At 42.1% G+C, this 15,195-nt stretch overlaps 2 protein-coding genes across 3 annotated transcripts in view; both read left to right on the top strand.

Moving 5' to 3' along the window:
- The first annotated feature begins 2,500 nt into the window (after nucleotides 1-2,500).
- ormdl3 (ORMDL sphingolipid biosynthesis regulator 3) lies at nucleotides 2,501-5,128 on the top strand. 2 transcript variants are annotated; one of them, XM_061756825.1, is made up of 4 exons: nucleotides 2,501-2,675; nucleotides 3,681-3,875; nucleotides 4,234-4,422; nucleotides 4,552-4,691. In XM_061756825.1, the coding sequence occupies exons 2-3, from the start codon at nucleotides 3,702-3,704 to the stop codon at nucleotides 4,387-4,389; spliced, it is 330 nt and encodes a 109-aa protein (XP_061612809.1). In that variant the 5' UTR covers nucleotides 2,501-2,675; nucleotides 3,681-3,701; the 3' UTR covers nucleotides 4,390-4,422; nucleotides 4,552-4,691. The 2 variants fall into 2 exon arrangements, with proteins under 2 accessions (XP_061612809.1, XP_061612807.1); XM_061756823.1 differs by having other exon boundaries at nucleotides 2,504-2,675; nucleotides 4,234-4,385; nucleotides 4,552-5,128.
- Nucleotides 5,129-10,542: 5,414 nt separating this feature from the next.
- thrab (thyroid hormone receptor alpha b) overlaps nucleotides 10,543-15,195 on the top strand; it is a 98,848-nt gene continuing 94,195 nt past the window's right edge. Inside the window, exons 1-2 of the mRNA XM_061755424.1 lie at nucleotides 10,543-10,654; nucleotides 12,411-12,479. The gene's annotated coding sequence lies outside the window, so the exon portion shown is untranslated. The remainder of the gene's footprint in view (nucleotides 10,655-12,410; nucleotides 12,480-15,195) is intronic.

The following is a 15,195-nucleotide window of genomic DNA, read 5'->3' on the forward strand; positions in this document are numbered from 1 at the left end:
AATGCACATAAATATTTTTGATAATTTTCTGAAGCATATTTTTGTTTTATTTTCAGAAACAAACAATTTGTAAAAGACAAACAAAGAGGTTGCATTTTTTTTCTAAAACACCCTCCCATCCTCGCAAAACAACAACAACAAAAAAGTCTGAAACGAACATTTTGTTAATTTTCTTGGTTTAATTTTCTAAAATATTTTTGTTAATTTTGAAAAACATACAACTACTATTTTTTTTGGGGGGGGGGTGATTTTCAGAAGCATGAAAAAAAAAAGATTTTCTGAAAACAATTCCAAAATGTGTAGCTGGATTTCATTGAACAGCAATGAGAATTGTTTTCATTTGAGTTTATAGCGATCACTTTATTATCATGACCTATTTGTTGTTTAAAAAAAAAAAAAAGTGACAAAATGCACCTTTGACATTTTGTCACTTTATACAAAACGTGGGTCTGTGTGTGCGTTCATTGTGTGTGATATTTGTGTGTGAAGATCCTAATTTGAAGACACCCAGCACTTCATGTGAACTGTGAAAAGTTGACTGTTGAAAGTGTGTCTACGGTGACATCTGCTGGTTAAACAGAACAACACTTAACCAATCAAAAACAATACAAAAAATACATTAAGGCCTCTTAAAATTAGTTATTGGAACGAACATTTCTGAGAGGTTCATACAGATTAGTTATAATCAGACTCAAAAGATGATATATGATTCTAGTATCTGGTGTCTTGTATTTTAATAACCTGTATGCGGCTCGCTTTCATCAAAATATTTTTCCAACCTATTTCTTGCCAATTGGTACATTTTAGGGGCGGATCTGTCTTGACAACCATTGGGCTGAATTGTGACATCACAGTATGGTGAAATTCAGAACGGCTCGCTCGCACACACATTTTCTGAAATAGGCAGATAACTAAATATTTTCTTGGTGGTTGAATTTCACACTTGATGCGTGGGAAGGCACTCCAGACACAACAACTATTTGTATACACAAACATTTCATTAAAAAGTCAATTTTCCATTTTATGTCGCATTTACAACGCTGATGTAAAACTGTCGATGTCCAAAACAAGTGCTGTCTGCTACGGGCAAATGTTGCCTCAGGAAGCGTTAGGGAATCACTGTAATGTTTCCAAAAAAACAACAACCCTAAAACAAAACAAACAAAACAAACATTGTTCTGACTTCAATGTTTCACCGCCACACAAACACACACACACACACACACACACAGCTCAGATGTGCGACGTTCGACGCCGCCACGGTGCCCAAGGCTCTGACTTGTTTGCCGGTGCTGGTGTCACATGACATCGCATGCCAGCAGAACACAGTCGACCTTTGGCCTGGGGCTACCGCGGGCCTGAATTTGTGCTTATCTGGAACATGACACTGTTTCTCTTTGATGTTGGAAGCAGACGATCAGCTGTCACTCATCTTTTTTGTTGTGTTCATTTTTTTTCCTCCCCTCCGGTGAGGTTGCACCAGGCCTCCCTTTTGTGTGCTCGGATCAAGTGTGAACCTGAGAGCCAGATATCAACACTTTTTATACTTTTCAGTGCTACATACTGGTTGCCAGCCAGTTTAGGCACATGCTATAGCACTTCATTTCAGACCGATACCAGTACGAGTATTCACTCTTGAGTGCTCACCAATATCAAGTACTGATACCACTAGTACTTTTGATGCAGAAAATTTCAAATTACGACAATGACAGATAATTGCAAACAAAAAACCTTTCTTTCTGACGCACGTGATGATTCACCGATGTGTCAAACCACCGCAGTGTAGCACCAACTACTGGTGAGGAGGAGTTACTTGATGTCAGATTTTTTTGCCTATAGTATCAGTGGCTAATATCGGCAAGCTTCACGGGTGCCTGATACCTTGAAATAAGGCCGGTATCGGCCCCATGCCACTACCTAATATCGGTACTCACCCATCCCGAGAAAACAATGAACTGGTTGCCCGACAATGTCAGGGCACATATGGACAAACAATGGAATGTCCACCAGAACCTCAGAACTGAGAAACAAACAAGCTAAACTAACAACATGTGCACTGTGCTGCAATTAATTTGCTTTATTGGGATAATGTGATTTAATCCCACTAAATATTTTTCCTGAATTCAGTTGCACTTACACATACGTTGTTTTTGCGAACTTTCTTTCCCAAATGTAGTGCTGTTTGCGTGAGTGGCTGAATGAGCGGCATTAACTTTGTGCACTTTCAATGTCGTCGCGTTGTGAAGTACAGTACCTGCATCAGTTTATGCCACATCCAATATGGCAGACGCGCTGACGTGTAGCAGCAACGGGCCAACACTCAACCCGTTCAATGAGGCGTCTTCCGTGGATTTATACGCACTCCGTGATTGGACCGTGTTACCCGCGTGACTCCAGCCGACCAATCCCGAGCGTGCAAAGCTCCTGGTGGGCGGAACCTTGGAGGCCGAGACCGACCGTGGTGCGGAGGCGAGTAGAGATGACGTCAGGCCTTTAAACGGCGCCGTGTTGTCAGCTGCTGCGAAAGACGACTGAAAATAAGCAGCCGTGTTTGCGTCTTCTGGGTAGTCAAATTTGCATTTTTTAAGTATTTGCTCTGGGCGCCGCGAAGATGCAAGCGGTTTTTCCGTAAGCGAGAGCCTCGCCAGGATAACGGACCGCTCGAACCTGCTCAGGTCGGTGTCGGAACCATTTTTCTCTCATTTGTGATGAGCTAAGGAGGCGGTAGCCTTTTTAGCTAGCTGGCTATTGTTTACTTCCGCGTTTGTCTCCGGGTCAGAGGTCGCTTGTTTAACTTTAGTAATGTTACGTAGGCACCTTAAAACCTGCCTTCTGATTGGCTGGCGTGACTAATTATTACTTTCACTTTAGGAAGATGCCCTGCGCCGTAGTCATAATAATCATTACAACAAAGGATGGTATATAAATAATCTACTCGGTCTCCTTGTCATATGTATTTTTGGCATTTTGAGTCATATTTTCTACGCAAGTGGTTAGCACATCTGCCTCGAAGTTCTGACCTTCCGGGTTGAAAACTCTGATCTGACCTTCCTGTGTGCAGTTTGCATGTTCCCCCAGAGCTACTGTTTTTTTCTTCTTCCAGTACTTCATCTGGTTTCCAAAATCTAAAAAGATGAATGTTAAGTTCATTGAAGACTGCTTTCAATACCCACACCTTTCAACACCCATACTTTTGGTCACACCCGTGGAAGATATGGGTTTCAACACTCACCCCTTTCCTGGTGAATCTCGAAAAACTATGCCCAGTAGAGTACAAATGTATACAGAGTCATTTGTATGAAGTATACCTGTATTTAAATGCACTGTAGTATTGAGCAAAAATCCAGCCAGACATGAAGTGAAAATGATTTTTCATGTCCAGTTATGCTGCAGTCATTAGCACATTCCTAACACTATTCATTTTTTCCATCAATCTGTTATTTGATACGTTTTAACATATGCATTAGTATTTCTATATTTGATTGCAACATATGTGCCCTTTGACTGATTGTCGACCAGTCTATGAAAGTCCCTTCTCGCCTAAGATAGCAGGGATCAGTTCCAGCTCACCCGTGCCCCTAATGAGGACAAGTTGTATAGAAAATGGAAGGCAAATGCTCCGGCTGAGCTGTCCAGGCTCTGAAAATGGAGGGGTGACGATTCCTATTTTGACTGTTTAGGTGGCAGCCGGTGTGTCCGCCATGAATGTGGGTACGGCACACAGCGAGGTGAACCCCAACACTCGCGTGATGAACAGCCGCGGCATGTGGCTGTCGTACATCCTAGGCATCGGCCTGCTGCACGTCATCCTGCTCAGCATCCCCTTCGCCAGCGTGCCCGTTGTGTGGACTCTTACTAACCTCATCCACAACCTAGTAGGCGGGCGCACGTCATCATTCATCCAACATCATGATGTTTTAAAAATAATAATAATCTTTTTTTTTTAAATGATTATTATTATTTGTTTGCCACTAACGGTGTCTAGACTGTATGTAATGTTATCTTCATTGAAAAAAGCATTTTTTAAAAGTAAATATAGTTCTATGTGACCCCCATCTTTTGGAAAAAAAGGAAAAAAACCAAAAAGCAAAACCTTTTTTGAACAATTTCAGTGTCATTTACATTTTCTATAAGAGAAGTGGAAAACTCTATTTAAAATCATATTTTGGTGAAAAAAAATGTATTATTTGTAATCCTCTACTGATCATGTGTTTGTTTGTTTGTGCGCCGCAGTGCATGTACCTGCTCCTGCACACGGTCAAAGGGACGCCCTTCGAGACCCCCGACCAAGGCAAGGCCCGCCTCCTCACTCACTGGGAGCAGATGGACTACGGCGTGCAGTTCACCGCCTCGCGCAAGTTCCTCACCATCACGCCCATCGTCCTGTAAGAAGCAACGTGTAATTCTTTGCATTCTGTTTAAGTACGTTATTACGGTATGTTTTTGTTTTTGTCAGATCAAATGTGGGTTCTAAATTGTATTCTATCAACACTAAATTCCGCATGACCACGTCAATGGCTAATGGATTGCTCTTCCGTGTGTATGGCGCAGGTACATCCTCACCAGCTTTTACACCAAATACGACCGCGTGCACTTTGTGGTCAACACGGTGTCGCTGCTCACCGTTCTCATTCCCAAGCTGCCGCAGCTGCACGGCGTCCGTCTCTTCGGGATCAATAAGTACTGACCGCGGCGGCCACGCTGCCATCTTCTCGGAGTGCGTCCCCCAGAAGAGACGCCTGCGCAGAGGACAAAGCGTGAGAATGTTGTTGACTTTCAGATTGGAAGCGTTCGGACGGGATTAGATGCTAGTTAGCATGTTAGCGTACGTTTCTCCGATGAGCCGGTGGGGGTCGTCGGGATCCTCTCCGCCCGGTACTGCCAGTAGAGGAGCTTCCCAGCATGCATCAGTGTGTGGTCCACTCGCTGCTACGCTCGCTTTTGTCGCATTTCATGTTGACATTTCATATTTATTATTAATATTGTTGTTCTTGTTTGTTTCGGCGTACCTGCTGCCGCCATTAAAAGGGCTGAAATGGAAGATTTGTTCACAATGAAGGTTGTTAGCAAGTGGTCATGTGATCCTGTGTAAAAATATTATAAATATATACAGTATTTTTCAAACTCACTGTTGTCAAGTGTCATATTTGTCCTGCATCCATCGATTCATCCGTTCTCTATAGCGCTTGGCCTCATCAGGGTGATGGGTGACTCGGGCGAGAGGTGGAGTGTGCCCGTGACTGGTCACCAGCCAGTCCCAGGTAATATGCGTTCTGTTCAACTGTATTCGTCGTTGTATCAATTTGCATCGTTAGTAAATGTTCTAGGCAGCACGTTGGAGTGAAAGGCGGGGCTTGTCGCCATCTAGTTTTGACGTCTTGCTCTGTATTGAGGTACTATTTCTAATCTTTTTACAGAAAGATACAATATGAGGGGTATATACAGTAAGTACACTTAAGCATTCACAACAAATGTTCTTTCTTTACCAGGGTGTCATCAAAACTGTGCGAAAAAGCCAAATCGTCCAGCAGAGGGCAGCAAAGATTAGTCAGTGGCAATCAGGCATGCATTCTTGCAGGTAGACATTATTATCTGATCTTTTTAGTCATTTATTTTCCTTTTACAACATTTTTTTTCTGGCTTCCTTTTCACAAAGATAAGCACAATAATGCGCGAACATCCTGTTATTTACACTTTATCTCATTCATTGTATTGTAAATTGTCCTCATTAAAGGCCTTGCGTTGATGTTATTTTCGTAGGCGTGGCAACCAAGCAGCAATGCAGCTTTCAACAGAATTGTTTTTCTTTTGTTTGTTTTTTTTTTTTTTTTTTTTTGCTTCCAGCCGACACACTCAGATATGAAGATGGAGCCGGTGGTACCAAGCAAGAAAAAGGAGCAACTTCATTTGTGGTCATTTATTGATGAGGCTGCATGAGTGAGGAAGCGACTTGAAGGTTTTTTTGTTTGTCTTTTTTTTAATAGCAAAACACTGAATTGACAATTATACTGAACATCTCACAGCAAAAACACTACAGTACCGTATTGATTTGAAGCGTATAGTCCAAGTCAAGGGCCTCTCATGATCGTCAAACATTCTTGTTCCGTTGACCGCGCAAAAACTATTGATTTGAAGTGATCAGAATAGGTTCCTGTTGTTTTCAAGATGCAAGGCCATGACGAGAAGCGGGCCTCAGAAACCATGCGGTGACCAGCGACATCATGTTTCTCCCACAGCCGAAGTCTTTTAAATCCGTCCTTGCGGCGCTTCTAGAGCATCCATTTCTAAGTTGTAAGAAAAAGTCTTGCTGACACATTTTGGCTTGAGGACAACCACAAGACACTTTAAACTGCTTCTTGCATTCCACAACACTGAAAGAACTTCCAGAAAGGATTCTTGGAAGAGTTCACTTTCAAGTCGGAACGCCGCGGAGGCCTCGACGACGTGTGTTGCCGTCGCTATTGCGAGGCAGAATCCAGAGAATGCAACAAATGAAAGTACAACAGTCACTGTGTGACTTTTACGGAGCGAAGATCAATAGACAACAAATCAATTGTTCCTCTTCATTTGTTTGAACCTTCAAGGCGCAGTTTAATCTTTCAACGCAAACTAAATACTGTTGAGACAGCAAACATTTATAGTGCATAGTGCGTGTCATCCCATGCGTACATAGTACAGATACAGTATTCACATTATTCCCATACAATACCAGTGAAAGGTTTAGACACATCTTCTACAACTATTGAATGAAAAACTGTCCAAACTTGACTGGTTGTGTACGTACAGAGTATGCTCATACAACATGTACTTACAAACATCATAGTACATGTATTTGCATTCATACGTACTACATGTGATCGCATACTGCATGTATTCACATATATACATACATCATCAATTTGCATACGAACATACGGTAGGTACTGCATGTATTCGCATATGTACATAGTACATGTATTTTGCTTACTGAGTATATATGTAGTCGTGTATATGTACGTAGTACATGTATTCCCATATTTACATAATCCTTGTATTTGCAATTTCGCACACATACATACTACATGTATTTGCAAATGTACATAGTGTATGTGGTCACATGCTTGCATTGGATATGTAGTCCCGTAGAGTATTTGGAGAGTACATGTATTCACGTCTCCCCAGCCTCCGTTCTTAATGGATCATGTCGTCATTTGAATAATTCATCAGAGATGACATGTCAATGATGTACATGAATGTGCACAGGTCATAAATAATCAAGAGTGCTGAGAATTCCCAGGAGACTGAACCCACCACTGACCTGAACCCAAGCCCTCCCCTCCCCCCCAGAAGACTCTACATTACGTCTACTAATAACCCAGGCTAAACCTTACTTTTTCTTTCCGCCCACCAGTCGCGATTCATCACGTTGACATACTTCCTTGACACCAATGACTGTACTACTTTCCTATTTAGACCAAGGTTTGGAGGCTTAAATTGTCCCTAAATTCTCCAGAGGTGCGCATGTGAATGCAAATGCCTATTTGTCCATACGTGCGCCGTGATTGGCTGGCGATCAGTCCAGGGTTTAGCCCCGCCTCTCGCCCAATCCGTCCCGCCGCAGGGAATCGATAACCCGACGGATCGATGCAACAAGATGGGCGCGTCAGCAGCCCGGCGGGCCTCGCCTCAGCACTTTGCGCGCCGAGGGCGAGGAGTCGCTCCGACGAGCCGCTTATTGATCGGCGTGAGAGGAAGCTCTTTGGTCTATGTGTCTGTGATTGTGCTGCGCTGCATGCCAGGAAAGAGGGGATGGATGCCTTTGTGTGTTGTTGTTTATTTGCAGCGTTCACTCAAAGTGTCCCCCAAAAAAGAAAGAGAGGAGAATGGGTGCAAGAGCGCTTTTATTCTCTTCCAAAACGCTTTCACTTTGCCAAGAAACTTGGCAGGGTTGGGAAAGGGAATTAATTGTGTGTGTGTGTGTGAGTGATTAAGTGTGTGTTGACCACTTTCTTTCTGCAAATAAATGCTCTAAATGACAAACAAATAAATGAACTAGAATGGTAATATTACTCAAACATATAAATAATAAAATCAGAGGAATTTCTCAGTGGTCAGTTTTTTTCTAGAGCTGTATATTGAAATATGGCCGTTAGTCCAAAGAGACTTTCTGCACACTGTGTATGAGGCTTTGTGTTTATTTGACTCATATTTATTTCATTGTCAACAAAAAAATCCAACAGTCGTTTAATGAGATAAATTAATAACAAATAATAAGTCAATTCAACCAATTTTAAGGGGGGAAAATGCTAAATGAACAAATGTGCATTACAGGAGTCACGCAGTATTCGCAGAAGATTGGGACCGAAAAGTCATGAGTACATTTATTTATTTATTTATTTTGGGGATTTTAGTGATAGTTTAAACCCAAAACTGTGATCCCAAAACACTTTAATATCATTTCAAAATCCATCCATCCATTCAAGTGCACCTGTACATGCACATGAGGCCAACGTTGACTTCCGCTAACGACCCAGGCTCAACAGTAGCTCCTCCCTGATAGTTTAGCGGGTAATGGAGGATAGGTTTTTGAAGGAAAAAAAAAAGTGAAGTTAATACAATGCCTTGAGATGCGAGTTGAATTTGTCGCATGACCACGCTTGTACCTCAAATCATCTTCCCCCATGAAACATGTTGAGGAATATGTATCTAAAAATAGCTGGAGCTTTTCGTCAGAGTTTGCATGGAGGCTCGAGAAGAGGCAGGAGACTGTTTGAAGGGGTTTGCATTTTTTAACACCGCCGCAGCATGCAAATGCATGCCAAAGCTTTTAGTATGCTGCTGTATAAATGTGCTTTTATATCATGGAGGCAGCGGGCGCGAGCGCGAGCGCGCCTGCATACGATTAGAGGTCAAAAGGTATTGGGACACGGCTCCGAAAACCTAATTCTTCTCCATCTGTGTTTTCCCATTCATGGGAAAGTTCAAAGCAAAAAGTATATTTAATTATTATGGTAATCCACTGTAGCGTTCTGCACAGTTTGAACATGAACACACACCACTTAAATCTAGAAATAAAACTAAATAGTGGTTCAATCAAAACGTATCGCACGTAAGCTACAATTTTACCGACAGTCCACCTAAGCAAATATTTCTAAACAAACAGTTATTAATCTGCAAATGTGAAGATAACGAATTTAACAGTTAAATACAACTGAACTGTAGTTGGGCGGTGATTCTTTCACATACCACTAGAAGGAGCTCACGTACTTATTCGTACTTGAATCTTCTAATCCGTCGTCCTTCACCAGAAATGTCAACGTTTGTGTGTTTTTTTTGTTTTTTTTTTTCCGTTTGGAGAGCAGGACGGGTGAAGTTACTTGCGGCTCTCTGCGAGGCTTTGATAAAGTTTGCTGCAGGCACCCTTCCTGATATCTTTTACACCAACCATGCAAACCTTTATCGCTCCATACCTTTGAAGAAATATGAAGGAAACCACAACCGTGACACAGCTTTTATTGAGATAGCCACGCAAATGTGACCATGCTTACCATTTGAGGAGATAAAATGATGCGTTAGAGCTTACGTGGCTGATAAAAACTCATAGTTTGATATTTTCCCGTGGCGAACGACGTGCAAGCTTATTATTAGTCACTTGAAATGACTCACATGAAACAATTTTTACCATTCGAGCTACTGGAGCCAACTTACTTAGCTTACATTAGCGTACTATTGGATGATGCAGTAACAGCAGTGCTAAGGTGGCTAATGTAATTTACAAGCCTGGGGTTAGCTTGGGTAACTTGAGTGCTAATGCTAGTTTGAGGTTAGTTTGCGTTAGCTCACACCGTTAGAGCCTAAATGTAGAGCTAAAGTGGCCAATGTGATTTACTAGCTTGGGTTAAGCTTGTGTTACATTTATACTATAGGAAAGTTAGTCGGGTCGTTACCAAATGGTCACGTGGTGTGTTGGTTGGCAAAAAGCGACTGTTCAGTTACCACCCAACCGGGATTCATCAGGTTACTCGCAATTATTTTTGTTCAGTAATAATGCTAGCGTCATGTTGCGTTATCAGCTGTATGTACAGATTTGACAAGAATGATCCTAAGAGGGTCCCATTTGTCCGTAACTGCATATTGGGCACTTATGGCCGCTCCGAGGGCACTTTGTGCCGCACACATAGGGGCACATATGGTAAAAAAGTGGGGGGCAGGTGCCCGAGGCTGCGGGGGTGAGCGGCTGTGAGTGTGCGGCAAATGATTGATGATGATTGACGCCTTCTGTCTCTGATAGGTTGTTCTTCCTCGGACATGGATGTTTCTTGAAAAAAAAACAACTGAAAACTTCCACTTTTAGTATAAATTTTATTCATTCTCAATCCAAAAACAACTTTCCATAACTAGAGCGAGAAGATAACTGTAATAAAGTTGAGCTGAAATTGTCTATTTATACGATGTAATATATAATTAACGGGTTTTATTTTTAGTAGTAGTAGTATTGGTATCCGTTTCGAAAAGAGTACGTCAAAAGAACACCACGGACGCAAGCTACGAGCAGCAAACAGACGCAGGACTACATATCCCAGGATGCTCCGCGCGGCCAGCCTCATTCATTGCTGGCTGATTGACGTCCGTTTGTCGTCACCTGTTTCGCAACAAGTCGAGTCTTTAATTAGAGGTAAATTTCACGACACACCACGCGGCACAAAGTTTATTTTTTAACACAATGCTGCGCATATACTTGTTAACTAGTTTGTGCATGTCAATATGTTAGCTCACGCAGGCTAGTTCGGTTGAATTTTACTCTGTTCGCTCACGCAGGCTAGTTCCATTGAAGTTTATGTGGAAAATGTCTACTTTTTCTTTTTTCTTTTCTTTTCCCCCAAGGTGCATATTTTGCTACAAAAATAACTTTGCTTGGAAAATTTGTGTTTACTCTTTCAGGTGTTAGCCAATGGGTCTAGACTGAAACAGACATACAGGGCTAACCAAACATCTGGACACATTTTCAACCACATCTTTATTACTCCATTGCAATATTAAAAAATCAGATTTCCAAAGGTTGATGCGCTTTCCAGGATTCAAGTGAGCTTGATTCAATAACTCCACATTGACGTCAATTGTGACATTAAGGATACCGTTTTTAATGAAATCTGAATCCAGACAGTTAAGATAGCTGGATGTTAAATGTCACAGTAATACGGTGAAGTGGTGGTTAGAACGTCTGCCTCACACTTTTGAGATTCTGGGTTTGATTCTTTGCTCCGGTATGAAATCATAATTTTACTAATGGTTGCCAGTAAACGTACCTCAGAATAATTTCTTGTAAATATTTTTTGGGGGGTGGGCAGCTTTTGGATGTAAACAGGGATGAGCCAGTTTACAAAAACGGGGGCAAGGAGGGGACAAAAAGCAAAGTTTTTTTTTTTTTAATAATGTCATTGTCATTTGTTTTTTCGAAAAAGGGGAAAACATGACTAAGTTTGAAAATCAGACTTTTAAGACGATATCACCCAGCCCTAGTGTGAATTATTCATGAAAAAGCTTCAGTACAATATGACCAGTTAAACAGCAACGTTATCATGTGTGTCTCATGAAAGATATTGTCAGGGGGTCAAAAATATATTTGAAAAGAAACGGCAAGCAGCTTATTCCTCTCTTAACAACCCCCCACCCCATCCCGCACACACAAATCTGGTAAGAGTAGTTTTTTTCATTCATGTACTAATTACAAGCATCCCTCATGTGAGCTTCTGCAGAACCCTCCGGAATAAAAATAAGGATGAGCACCAGCATGGGTTTTTCTTTCCAGCCAGTTTGCGCACCGGCGAAGGCTCGTTACGCCGTGCTACTTCCTTGCAATGTGAATTCCGTTTGAAGGCGCTTTCATGTGGTTCGCGTTGGCGATGAAAGTAGAAGGCGCTATCATATGTGAGCGACGTGCACGAGGAACGAAACCTCTCGCTCAAACCCGTTAGTCCAGACATTTCTGACATCACTTCAACGGGATGGGTTTCAATACAGCCGAGGGGGCTTGAACAGTCTTACAAATGTTTGAATTTGTGCGTTACCTTGGAATTTGACTACATCTTTCCCTACACAAAAGTCTAGCGATATGACTGCATAATGTAATCCATTTCAAATGGATAACGTGAATCATTTACAGAGAGGAGAAGCTCAAGCTAGCTGGCCTTTGATGCTAGCGGCTAACACGCTAATGGTGCACATAACCGTGTTATTCCCACCTGCCGATGCCGCCCGATGAATAATGAATGAGCCCAGCAGTAGTGCGGCTCAATGAAGGAACACTTAACCCTTGGTGTCATGTAAGCCGGCGGAGGAAGAGATCAAGCCGTGTCGGGTTAATGGGGCCATGTAAACATTGTTACTGATGGACCCTCACTCACTCACTGACTTGTCTGCTTTCTCCGCAGTTCGCACAAGGATGATCACACCAGCCAGGAGCAACATCAGCCTGGTTGACAAGCCGTCACTGCGTTCAGGTGCGTCCTCGTCACGACAGTCTTGGAGAATCCCCCCATGGGGCTACTACATACGTGTGTGGATTGGACCTGAAGGAACACAAATTTTCAGATTTCTGCCGCTTGCTCTTTCAGGGACCTAGCTCCGACGCAAATAATGTAAAGTTGCGAGGCGTGGATGCTTTTGACAAAAGTAGGGCTTTGGTGCCAACTTGTGACATCTTGCTGTCAAGGAACTATGCTGATGTGAGTTGAGGAGCTTCATTTAGACAAAAGTAGGGGTTTGCCGCCATCTTGCGGCATCTTTGTGTAAAGGAACTATGTTGCAGTGAATTGAAGAGCTTAATTTAAACAAAAGTAAGGCTTTGCTGCCATCCTACGGCATCTTGGTGTCAAATACTATGTTTAAGTGAGTTGAGGAGCTTACTTTCAACAAAACCAGTGCTTCTGCCACCATCTTGTGGCGTCTGTAAGCAATTATGAACCATTTTAAGGAGGGGGCCCCAATTCCGCACAGATTTTCGCAATCATATCCTGAGTAAATAGCGGTGGTTCACCGTCATCACGTTATATTATTACATATACACAATTTTCCTTGCAGTTGATTATGTGCTATCTATTGGTAACAACAAATACAAAAAGAAGTAGTCATGGAAAATTGTTGGATGCAAATATGTAAGCATATTTAAACAACTATAGTTTGGTGGAAAATAAACTGCTTGTGATATCTGTTGAAAGTGAAGAAAAATGGCAATTACGGGTCAGATATTTCTGACAAAATGAATAGAACAAACTCATTTAGTAAGAAACATGAAGTAGACGCACTTAATTTGCTTTGGTGGACCACATAAAGTGATCTGACGGGCTGGACCTCGAGGGCCTCGAGTTTGACGCCTTGGTTTAAACCCTTAATAAAACCCTACAGCCCTGTCACGTCATTTTTGTGTGAACACGTCCTTGGTGCAATTGAGGAGTGGAAGAAGTGCAATTTATTTATTTATTTTTATTTTTTATTTTTTATTTTTTGGTCATGATCTGTGCTGTCAAGTTATTCATTTATTCATAGAAGTGAAGTTAGTTTTCCTTGTGAGATTCCCAAAGATTGGCAGTGGTCCGTCTGCGGAATCTCTTCCCTCTTGCGTGATTTTTGTTTTCTCCTGACTGATGACGTTTGCAGTGTGTGGTTACTCCTAATATTCTAATAAGCGGTGGGATTAGCGCAGTGTCATTAAACTTGAATACAGAGGCGGCCTTGTTGTCTCGTCGCCGTGCTGAGTGATGCATCACTGTACTCATTAGTCCCCAGCTGTAATTGATGAATAACAAGCCCCTCGCCTCGTCTTAACGAGCATGCAGATTTTAATTAAGTGCAAATCCAGTGCCCTCCCACGCTGCAGTTGTCTCAGTAACATCTCATACAAGTACAGAGTGCAGTTTATATATATATATATATTTTTCAATTTATAAAACAAACCTGCAAAAAGCAAAACCTGTTTATCTTTGGGGCTTACGGTACCTTATGTTGAGCAGCTAGCTGTTAACTTCCCCGCTACCAAGATTGGCAATTTAGCGTCGCCCGTCCGTCAAGTAGACTTGATGCCGATCTGATCGGTGTTATCGGTATCGGCTGATAATTAGCATTTTATGCTGATTGGCTTTCATGTCATAAGTCGCTGATCGGATCAATGACGTCATCGTTTGGCTCCGCACAAGACATTTAACTCTGCGTCTTCGTCTAGTACGAAGTTACAGTACATTACAGTAAGTTAGCACCCATTATTTCTGTCATGTAATGTTGATTTGACCTCAACTTATGTCAATGGCAAGTCCTTGAATGCGCCCTAGAGGTCATTGGTGTTTTAACTTTTGTCTAAAATGCTAGAGAATAATTTGAGCTGGGACGCCCGCAACCCTTGTGAGGATAAACTGAACAGAAAATGGATGGATGGATACAGTACACAATATATACAATAAATGAACAAGTCATGTAAATAGACACATTGCTCCATCTTGTGATCGGTTATTGTTTTTTTTTAAACCCAAAAATCCTGATCGTGTAAAGCCTACCGTCTATGATACCTGCTTCAATACAAGGTCATAGTACAAGCCCCAAATATTCGCCCAAAATAGATGCTTCAAACCAAAATGGCCCTCTTCCTTTTTAATTTCGGTCATGGTTCCTTCATATGTTATTATGAATTTAGGCAAATGAGAACAAAAATGTCTCACATTTGTACAAAATAAAAACTGTCGAGTTGGTTAGGGTTAGTGGGATTCATAACGCTGCCACGCTGAAGCCAGAGACTCCCGTTCCTGCCTGCATCCAGTAGGGTGTTCTACCTGCATGGAGCAGCCAATCGTATTGCAGCGGGACAGATGCAGCAGCCAATCAAATTGCAGCGGCTGCGTGTCCCGCCTAGATTCATAAAAACGCATCCTTGAGATTTTTCTTGTGTCCTGTTATGATAGACGTGTCCACTGAATTTCATGTCAGCCCGTGAAACTGGTACCGCTGGTTAATTTTTTTCATGAATGGGCCTTCGCACCCCCATTTTCATGGTGAAGCCCCTAAATGATCATCAAACTTTGATGACATGCTCCTCCCACATTAGATGGTGTAGGCCAAAAAAATGCTTGTCCATTTATTGAGTGTGGCAATCTGCTACCGGTTGGCGCTCATGCGGGTGTTCATTATGAAGGAGCCTGATGGTGGCGCCGCTTGTCCTCGTCACGAGTA

This window comes from Phyllopteryx taeniolatus, chromosome 19 (assembly GCF_024500385.1).
Source record: "Phyllopteryx taeniolatus isolate TA_2022b chromosome 19, UOR_Ptae_1.2, whole genome shotgun sequence".
Classification (NCBI taxonomy): Eukaryota; Metazoa; Chordata; class Actinopteri; order Syngnathiformes; family Syngnathidae; genus Phyllopteryx; species Phyllopteryx taeniolatus.